The sequence below is a fragment of the Parasteatoda tepidariorum genome, chromosome 5, assembly GCF_982258835.1.
Source record: "Parasteatoda tepidariorum strain Cologne lab strain chromosome 5, Ptep-v5.0, whole genome shotgun sequence".
NCBI lineage: Eukaryota > Metazoa > Arthropoda > Arachnida > Araneae > Theridiidae > Parasteatoda > Parasteatoda tepidariorum.
In genome coordinates this window covers 17,386,738-17,396,700 of record NC_141759.1, presented here as the reverse complement: position 1 = coordinate 17,396,700, position 9,963 = coordinate 17,386,738, and the positions used below count along the sequence as shown (strand labels likewise).

At 36.2% G+C, this 9,963-nt stretch overlaps 3 protein-coding genes across 3 annotated transcripts; 1 reads left to right on the top strand and 2 right to left on the bottom strand.

Annotated features, from left to right (window-relative positions):
- Positions 1–203: 203 nt before the first annotated feature.
- On the bottom strand, positions 204–3,572 carry LOC147808612 (uncharacterized). The gene is made up of 2 exons (XM_087162640.1): positions 2,432–3,572; positions 204–2,269 (listed from the first exon to the last, which is right to left on the bottom strand). The coding sequence occupies exons 1-2, from the start codon at positions 3,570–3,572 to the stop codon at positions 204–206; spliced, it is 3,207 nt and encodes a 1,068-aa protein (XP_087018766.1).
- Positions 3,573–3,681: 109 nt separating this feature from the next.
- On the top strand, positions 3,682–5,040 carry LOC147808611 (uncharacterized). Its single transcript, XM_087162639.1, has one exon. The coding sequence runs from the start codon at positions 3,682–3,684 to the stop codon at positions 5,038–5,040; it is 1,359 nt and encodes a 452-aa protein (XP_087018765.1).
- A 10-nt stretch (positions 5,041–5,050) lies between these two features.
- On the bottom strand, positions 5,051–7,656 carry LOC147808610 (uncharacterized). The gene is made up of 3 exons (XM_087162638.1): positions 7,539–7,656; positions 5,239–7,418; positions 5,051–5,137 (listed from the first exon to the last, which is right to left on the bottom strand). Exons 1-3 carry the CDS (start codon positions 7,654–7,656, stop codon positions 5,051–5,053), a joined length of 2,385 nt encoding a protein of 794 aa, XP_087018764.1.
- Positions 7,657–9,963: the final 2,307 nt, after the last annotated feature.

The following is a 9,963-nucleotide window of genomic DNA, read 5'->3' as shown; positions in this document are numbered from 1 at the left end:
TAAAGGTGGCGCTTCGGTCAAATATACATACGCTAATGACTTAAAATCTTAAACATACTCCCACCTTGCAAAGTGATATTATAAATAGCACTTTGGAACAATCATTTAGCATTTCTTTAAAATACAAACTAACTCATGTATATTGGTCACCTTTATATGAAACTAATAAAAAATATTCAATCATTATGTAAATAACAAAAAGTTCATAAATCCAAACGTTGTGGAATTTTTATGATTCTTCCCAATCTGCCTTTGATAGGAGAATTCACTTCCAAATTATCAGGCACATCAACGGACTTAGGAATATTATCAACTTCCAAGTTAAGTTTCTTTGAAGACTTTTCCAGAACATCCATATCGTTCTTTGCTGATAACTCTAAAGGATAAAGTCTTTGGAAAGGTCGGATCCTTTCGCCTTGAGAGGTTCTTAATCTGGCTACTCTAGGAATACTGTCCTTTCCAGGATAAAGCTCCAAGACAATTCCAAGAGGCCAATCTATGCGTCGAGCATTATCTTGTCCTATTAAAACAATATCACCGATGTTTATTACATCATTCCTTCTTATTCCCTTGTGCACTAGCTGAGCAAGATATTCATTTCTAAATCTTTGTTTGAGATCTTCACGTAATTTTTGCAAAAATTTTACACGTTTCAACATAGAGGTTCGATTCACAAGGTCTAGATCGGGAGTTTCGTTGCTGTTGCTACCTTCCCCGTATATAAATGTTGCCGGAGTTAAAGGTACTAATTCAGATGGATTATCGTGAATGTAGGTCAATGGTCTGCTATTTATAACCGATTCACAGTCACATAAAATTGTAGTTAGTTCTTCATAATCCACAACAGATTTACCTAACACACGACGCAGAAGAGTCTTAAGCATTCCAACTATCCGCTCCCACCATCCACCCCACCATGCTGCTGTGGGTGGAATAAATTTCCAAACTATTTTCTGAGCGGTTGAGTATACAGCAATTTTGTCCCAATCTAAATTCTTTAAATAATTGTTTGCTCCTACAAAATTCTTTCCATTATCCGAGTAAATGACCGATATTCTACCTCTTCTTGCGATAAATCGTCTGAATGCTTGAATAAAAGCATCTGTAGTGAGAGACTGTACTAATTCAAAGTGAACTGCTCGGTACACAGCACAGGTAAACAAAACGATCCAAGCTTTTTCATTCGATTTTAGATACAGAGGACCGGCATAGTCCACACCAGACACTTGGAAAACTTTTGTCTGAGTAACTCTTTCTCTTGGAAGGGGCGCAAACGGAACTTCTACTGGTTTAGCTTGATGACGCTTACAAATCACACACTTGGAAATAACTTTATTTACTAACTTTTTAGCTTTAAGAATCCAGTATCGCTCTCTGAGTCTTGAGAGTAAGATGGAACGACCTGCATGCATCGCTTTTATATGCTCTTCACGGATTAATTCTAACACAACACTGTTAGCAGGTAAAAGGATTGGACATCTGAAATTCTCATTCTCATCACTATGTACAAGTTTGGTCTTTACTCTCAGAATATCACTTTTATCTCGAAAAGCTTGTATTTTGGCGAGAAATTTATCATCTTGGAAATGCGTTGTTTGCATTGACTTAAAAATCACACTTTCGGCCTTTGTTAACTCCTCATAGATTAAATTTCCCTTCAACTTATCCTGATGTGAAACGTTGTGGACAAAACGTAGGATCCAAGCTACTACTCTTACATTTCTGCTATATGTTGAAAAGTAATTACACCATATTTCCGTTACTTCAATATTTACCATGGAAATAACTACTTGTTTTCTTTTTTCCAAATTTACTTCCTCTTCATTAACGGAAATTTCGTCAGCTGCTGCAGGCCATTGCGTGTGGGAAAGATATAGCCAGCTGGGGCCCTCCCACCACTTCGAATTGCCAAGTTGTTGAGCAGAGCAACCTCTACTTGGTAAGTCTGCGGGATTCATAGATCCGGGCAAATGCCTCCATGCTTTTACTGGAGTCAATTTCCTGATTTCTTGAACTCGATTTTCCACAAATACACCCCATGTGTCTTCTCTTTTAAGCCAAGCTAATACAGTTGTTGAGTCTGTCCAGAAATGAACTTTGTCCGTCTGAAACTGTTTTACTATTTCAACAGATAGACGAGCTGCAATTGTGGCACCAAGAAGTTCAAGTCGAGCAATCGTTGTTTCCTTTTTCCCGCTAGGTGCGATTCTTGCTTTACTCTGTATCAGGTGAACTTGAACATTGCTTTCATCTTCTATTCTCAGGAAAACTACTGTGGAATACGCAAATTTACAACATCACATACGGTCCGAAAGTGTTCCTTCAAACTATGAAACTAAAGCTGATATCTGATAGAAAAGAAATTGTGGTGAGAGCAGTTTTGGATTCTGGATCACAAAGAACATATATTTTAAAAAAGCTTTGCACTTACGAACTGGATGTCCTTGCATTAAACAGGCAAAACAACATTGACTTTCTCTTACTATGTTCTCTCTTTCAGCTAAAGTCATATTTCGAGCGGAAAAGCAATCTGAACTTTTATGTTTCCCTGAACAAAACACACACACTTTCTTCAAATCTTTTACATCTGTAGTCAATAGATTTGCCGCTGTTGGAAATCTTTTTGTTGGCAAATCTCTTGCTTTCTTTTTAAAGGGTTGGCGTTTTTCATCAGATCCCAAGCCAAAACCTGACATTGCCAAATTAATTCTTTCTTCACCTTCCGTTTCTGCCTTCAGAAAAGCCATGATGTTCGTTAATCGCTCTTTGGCGTCAACTGAAGCAACGCGGGAAGAACTTCGGTTCCAGGCTTTTAGAAACTCTTCTTGGAAACAAGATTCTACCATAGGGAATAGTATTGAAGCGCATTTCTCGGTCGTAACACCTAACGTTTCTAAAGCTCTAAGATATGACTCTAGTTTGTCATAAAGGGACGTCATAGATATCTTTTCATGCTTTTGAACGGAAACTATGAGCTTCAACAATTCCCTAACATAAACTTCGACCAAAAGGTCATCCTTGCCAAATCGGGCTTTAAGGCTGTCTACTGCTTTGGTATAGTTTGCAGCTGTTGGAGGAAAGCTTTCTACAACTTCTCTAGCTCTAGATCCAACAGTTGTAGCCTGAATCAGGTATTGAAATTTGTTTTCAGGGGCAATATCTGTATCATTATTAATTTGTTCAAATTGTCCCCAAAATGGTAGCCAATCTTTTAAATCTCCACTAAATTGCCTAAGTTCTAATTTTGGCAAATTAAACTGCTTTCTGGCACTGGCACTAATAATATTTGGCGGAGACTCACCGGTTCTTTGCGATGTAGCTTGAATTCTCGCCAAAGGTGAAGAAAGAATTAATTTGGCAATGTCAGGTTTTGGCTTGGGATCTGATGAAAAACGCCAACCCTTTAAAAAGAAAGCAAGAGATTTGCCAACAAAAAGATTTCCAACAGCGGCAAATCTATTGACTACAGATGTAAAAGATTTGAAGAAAGTGTGTGTGTTTTGTTCAGGGAAACATAAAAGTTCAGATTGCTTTTCCGCTCGAAATATGACTTTAGCTGAAAGAGAGAACATAGTAAGAGAAAGTCAATGTTGTTTTGCCTGTTTAATGCAAGGACATCCAGTTCGTAAGTGCAAAGCTTTTATAAAATGTGTCATATGCGGTAAAAGACATGTGGTACTAATGTGTGGATCTTTAGCGGCAAAAAATCGTGAACCCGATAAATCTGGGCAGAAAAGTGAAAGTTCTGAAATAAACATGTCCAACATCACATACGGTCCGAAAGTGTTCCTTCAAACTATGAAACTAAAGCTGATATCTGATAGAAAAGAAATTGTGGTGAGAGCAGTTTTGGATTCTGGATCACAAAGAACATATATTTTAAAAAATTTGGCTGAAAAGATGGAATATGTTCCTTTGAGAAAAGAAACTCTCATACACTCTTTGTTTGGTGGTCATAAATCAGATAAATTTGAACACACGTGTTATAGAATTAGATTAAGGAATCCAGAGAATAACTTGACTTGTAACATGGAAGCTTTAGATCAAGCATCTATTTGTGATACTATAACACCTGTTAGCTTTGGACCCTGGTTAAAAGAGCTTGAAGAAATTAATATAAAGTTGTCAGACGTCGGAAATGAGTCACAACCAGTTCAAATTCTGCTTGGAGCTGACGTAATAGGAAAACTTATGACAGGAAAACGAAGAGTTTTGGCAAGTGGATTAGTAGCAATAGAGACACTATTGGGATGGACTTTAACAGGGAAAGCACCTGAGAATGATTTACCGTCAAGCAACGCAATGTTGGTTACTTCACTTTTAGTAAAAGAAATGGATATTTCTGAGCTGTGGAGATTAGATTCTTTAGGAATAAAAGATCCTTCAGAACAAAAATCTAGAGAGGAACTGCAAGAAGCCTCAATGGAACATTTCTTAAATACAGTGAAAGTTGAAGGAGATGGCCGTTTTATAGTTAGTCTGCCATGGCTTGATGGGCATTTGCCTTTGCCAGATAATTATGATTTGGCGTTAAAGAGATTGCAAATGACAACACGCAAGTTGAAAACCGACAAATTGTATGATGCCTATGGAGAAGTGTTCAAGGACTGGGAGAAAGAGGAAATAATTGAAGAGGTTCCAAAAGAAGACATGGGGATACCTTGTCATTACTTACCTCATCGACCTGTGATAAAGGAGAGCAGCACAACTAAAATCAGGCCCGTGTTCAATGCTTCTTCTAAGAGAAAAGGAGTTCCTAGTTTAAATGATTGTGTAGAAAAAGGGTTAAATTTGATAGAAGTAATTCCCTCAATGATAAATAAATTTCGGAGATATCAATTTGGCGTAACAGCTGATATACGTAAGGCTTTTTTGCAAATAAGTCTTTATGAAAATGATAGAAATTTCTTGCGATTCTTATGGTATGGAGAAGATGGACAGCTGAAACATTTTCGTCATCGAAGAGTTGTGTTTGGTGTTTCTTGTAGTCCGTTTTTGCTAGGAGCCACTATTCAAATGGTATTGAATAGTGGCTCCTAGCAAAAACGGACTACAAGAAACACCAAACACAACTCTTCGATGACGAAAATGTTTCAGCTGTCCATCTTCTCCATACCATAAGAATCGCAAGAAATTTCTATCATTTTCATAAAGACTTATTTGCAAAAAAGCCTTACGTATATCAGCTGTTACGCCAAATTGATATCTCCGAAATTTATTTATCATTGAGGGAATTACTTCTATCAAATTTAACCCTTTTTCTACACAATCATTTAAACTAGGAACTCCTTTTCTCTTAGAAGAAGCATTGAACACGGGCCTGATTTTAGTTGTGCTGCTCTCCTTTATCACAGGTCGATGAGGTAAGTAATGACAAGGTATCCCCATGTCTTCTTTTGGAACCTCTTCAATTATTTCCTCTTTCTCCCAGTCCTTGAACACTTCTCCATAGGCATCATACAATTTGTCGGTTTTCAACTTGCGTGTTGTCATTTGCAATCTCTTTAACGCCAAATCATAATTATCTGGCAAAGGCAAATGCCCATCAAGCCATGGCAGACTAACTATAAAACGGCCATCTCCTTCAACTTTCACTGTATTTAAGAAATGTTCCATTGAGGCTTCTTGCAGTTCCTCTCTAGATTTTTGTTCTGAAGGATCTTTTATTCCTAAAGAATCTAATCTCCACAGCTCAGAAATATCCATTTCTTTTACTAAAAGTGAAGTAACCAACATTGCGTTGCTTGACGGTAAATCATTCTCAGGTGCTTTCCCTGTTAAAGTCCATCCCAATAGTGTCTCTATTGCTACTAATCCACTTGCCAAAACTCTTCGTTTTCCTGTCATAAGTTTTCCTATTACGTCAGCTCCAAGCAGAATTTGAACTGGTTGTGACTCATTTCCGACGTCTGACAACTTTATATTAATTTCTTCAAGCTCTTTTAACCAGGGTCCAAAGCTAACAGGTGTTATAGTATCACAAATAGATGCTTGATCTAAAGCTTCCATGTTACAAGTCAAGTTATTCTCTGGATTCCTTAATCTAATTCTATAACACGTGTGTTCAAATTTATCTGATTTATGACCACCAAACAAAGAGTGTATGAGAGTTTCTTTTCTCAAAGGAACATATTCCATCTTTTCAGCCAAATTTTTTAAAATATATGTTCTTTGTGATCCAGAATCCAAAACTGCTCTCACCACAATTTCTTTTCTATCAGATATCAGCTTTAGTTTCATAGTTTGAAGGAACACTTTCGGACCGTATGTGATGTTGGACATGTTTATTTCAGAACTTTCACTTTTCTGCCCAGATTTATCGGGTTCACGATTTTTTGCCGCTAAAGATCCACACATTAGTACCACATGTCTTTTACCGCATATGACACATTTTATAAAAGCTTTGCACTTACGAACTGGATGTCCTTGCATTAAACAGGCAAAACAACATTGACTTTCTCTTACTATGTTCTCTCTTTCAGCTAAAGTCATATTTCGAGCGGAAAAGCAATCTGAACTTTTATGTTTCCCTGAACAAAACACACACACTTTCTTCAAATCTTTTACATCTGTAGTCAATAGATTTGCCGCTGTTGGAAATCTTTTTGTTGGCAAATCTCTTGCTTTCTTTTTAAAGGGTTGGCGTTTTTCATCAGATCCCAAGCCAAAACCTGACATTGCCAAATTAATTCTTTCTTCACCTTCCGTTTCTGCCTTCAGAAAAGCCATGATGTTCGTTAATCGCTCTTTGGCGTCAACTGAAGCAACGCGGGAAGAACTTCGGTTCCAGGCTTTTAGAAACTCTTCTTGGAAACAAGATTCTACCATAGGGAATAGTATTGAAGCGCATTTCTCGGTCGTAACACCTAACGTTTCTAAAGCTCTAAGATATGACTCTAGTTTGTCATAAAGGGACGTCATAGATATCTTTTCATGCTTTTGAACGGAAACTATGAGCTTCAACAATTCCCTAACATAAACTTCGACCAAAAGGTCATCCTTGCCAAATCGGGCTTTAAGGCTGTCTACTGCTTTGGTATAGTTTGCAGCTGTTGGAGGAAAGCTTTCTACAACTTCTCTAGCTCTAGATCCAACAGTTGTAGCCTGAATCAGGTATTGAAATTTGTTTTCAGGGGCAATATCTGTATCATTATTAATTTGTTCAAATTGTCCCCAAAATGGTAGCCAATCTTTTAAATCTCCACTAAATTGCCTAAGTTCTAATTTTGGCAAATTAAACTGCTTTCTGGCACTGGCACTAATAATATTTGGCGGAGACTCACCGGTTCTTTGCGATGTAGCTTGAATTCTCGCCAACTCCAGTTCATGGTTTCTTATACTTTCTCTCTCTTCATATTCTCTTTGTTTCTCTTCATATTCTCTTCGTTTCTCTGTTTCTTCATATTCTCTTTGTCTCTCTTTTTCTTCATATTCTCTTTGTCTCTCTTTTTCTTCATATTCCTCCTTTTGTCGTCGATCATTGACAGTAGCTACCAATACACTTGTTACAAAATCTGGATCAGCTAAATATTCTTTACTTTTCAAAATGATCGTTTTCAGATCCGCTACAGTAGCTTTTTGAGGTAATACTTCGCCAATTTCTTGGGCAACAATAATAAGATCTTCCTTTTTAAATCCTTTTGATGCTAAAAACATTTTTCAAATCAGAAGTAGCGTATCAACCGTCCTGTCGCGGACGCCACAAAATGTCGCTAATAAGTGAAAATAAATAATGCGGACGCCTTTTAAATAAAATCAATCAAATGAACTACAAGTTCTACAGATGAATGACAACAATTATAAAACTTTAATCTTTTAATAACAAATAATTTAGCATCAAAAACGGATTCTAAAAATTATAATTCTAAATTACAACAAAAAAGAACAACAACAAAAACTATCTCTGGTTGCCACGCAACCTAAAGTGAAATATTAAAACAAATAAATCTGATGAAAATTAAAGGTGGCGCTTCGGTCAAATATACATACGCTAATGACTTAAAATCTTAAACAATGATCATTTCTCGCCTAATACAGCCGTTTTACCGAAAACGGCTATTGCTATATCAATTTTCTTACGGGCGAAATAACTTTCTTAGCAAATGGGGTTTGGAGATATCCTTTTTATCGAAAGTTTTAAAAAAATTTCTTCTAAAGCATAAATTAAAGTATTAAGAAGAGGCAAATCTCTTGGAATTTTGCTGCATTTTAAGAGGAAACTGTATATTTTCCTTACATCGTCATGTTAATACTGTTAAAATGTTCGCACTTTAATTGGAAAGTAGGCGTTACTATATTACCAGTTGCTGCCACTCCTAAAATCTACAATTAAATTATTGAAAAACAAAATCACTATATTCCGTTCAAAATTTCAATGCTACGTAGTTGAACATTAGTAGCCGCAAACCCTAAAAGTCGGGTGGACTGTTAAACGGAAGTTATAAAATATAATAAATAAAAATGAGCCATGGTGACTCACGGAATAGAGCGTTTGCCTTCCGAAAGGGTGAACCGCGTTCAAATCGCAGGGATGTCTGACCCATTTGAAATCCGTACCCGAATTTCTCCGACTACAGTGCTGACGTAAAAAATCCTCAGTGATAGTCGGATCATGGATTAGAAACTCTGTGCCATCGGGGTAATCGTGGCAGGTTTTCGTCGCTTTTCTCCCTATGTAACGCAATTGCGGGAAAGTTATATCAGCAAGTCCTCTACGAAGGCAAATTTCTCCCAATACTTGATCCAGAAGTTCAATTGTCTTCAAGATTGAGTTCAAAACTATAACGTTACATAGTTGAATATTAACAGTTATAAACTTAACAAATTGCGTCAACTGTTCAACAACTGTCATTCAAATAAATAGAAATGAATTGAGTTTCTATCACTTTTTAAATTTTTTGTCCTCTGTTGCATATCTGAGAGAATATAAAATAATTATTCTTCCTCTCTAAGACTCATTTTCTTTTAGACGAATTAAACGATTCACCATTACCTCTGAAGCATAGATTGCTATAAGCTCTATGAGTTTACATTCATTTAAAGTCTCGTTCCTGTTGCAATCTTCAGAGATGCCACATGCTCCACTTTCTGCATTATTTTTAATAAATTGCTAATAATGAATTATACATAGTTAAAGTTGGAGAATAAGGATAAATAAGCGTACTTTTTTAAAGTGACGCAATGAGATAGCTGAAATAAAGTTGAATCTGATATATTTTCCGCTAAAAAATATTCATTTATAAAGCGTTACAAATCATAATATTTTTAAAAAAAAGCCATTCTTAATCTACCACTAATATTCTAATAATTTTGTTTTTATTATATTTCATAAACTGCGAAAGTTATCCTCAAGTATTCTTAGCAACGCGTCCGTTACGCGTCTTACAACTCTGAAATCACTCAATATATAATTGAAGTCTTTTTTTCGATTTATTCTGAGAAAAAGACGAGTGGATTAAAATTAGAGAAGCGTTCTCCGCAATGTACATTAGCGAACAGCGCAATAAACCTGGGAATCGCTCGGAAGAGAAGTAGTCCAGACGTTATGCTTTAGATTTTGGAGAAGAGGTAAATCAAATCATTGTCTTGCCGGGGACAGCTGTTTTAACGAAAACGGCTATTGCCGTATCAATTTTCTTACGGGCGTAATAACTTTCTCAGCAAATGGGGTTTGGAGATATCCTTTTAATCGAAAGTTTAAAAACAATTCTTCTAAAGCATAAATTAAAGTATTAAGAAGAAGCAAATCTCTTGGAATTTTGTTGCATTTTAAGAAGAGGAAACTGTATATTTTCCTTTGCAGCGTTATATTGTCATATTAATACAGTTAAAATGTTCGCACTTAAATTAGAAAGTAGGCGTTACTTTATCACCAGTTGTTGCCACTCCTAAAATCTACAATTAAATTATTGAGAAACAAAATCACTATATTCCGTTCAAAATTACAATGATACGTATTTGAAC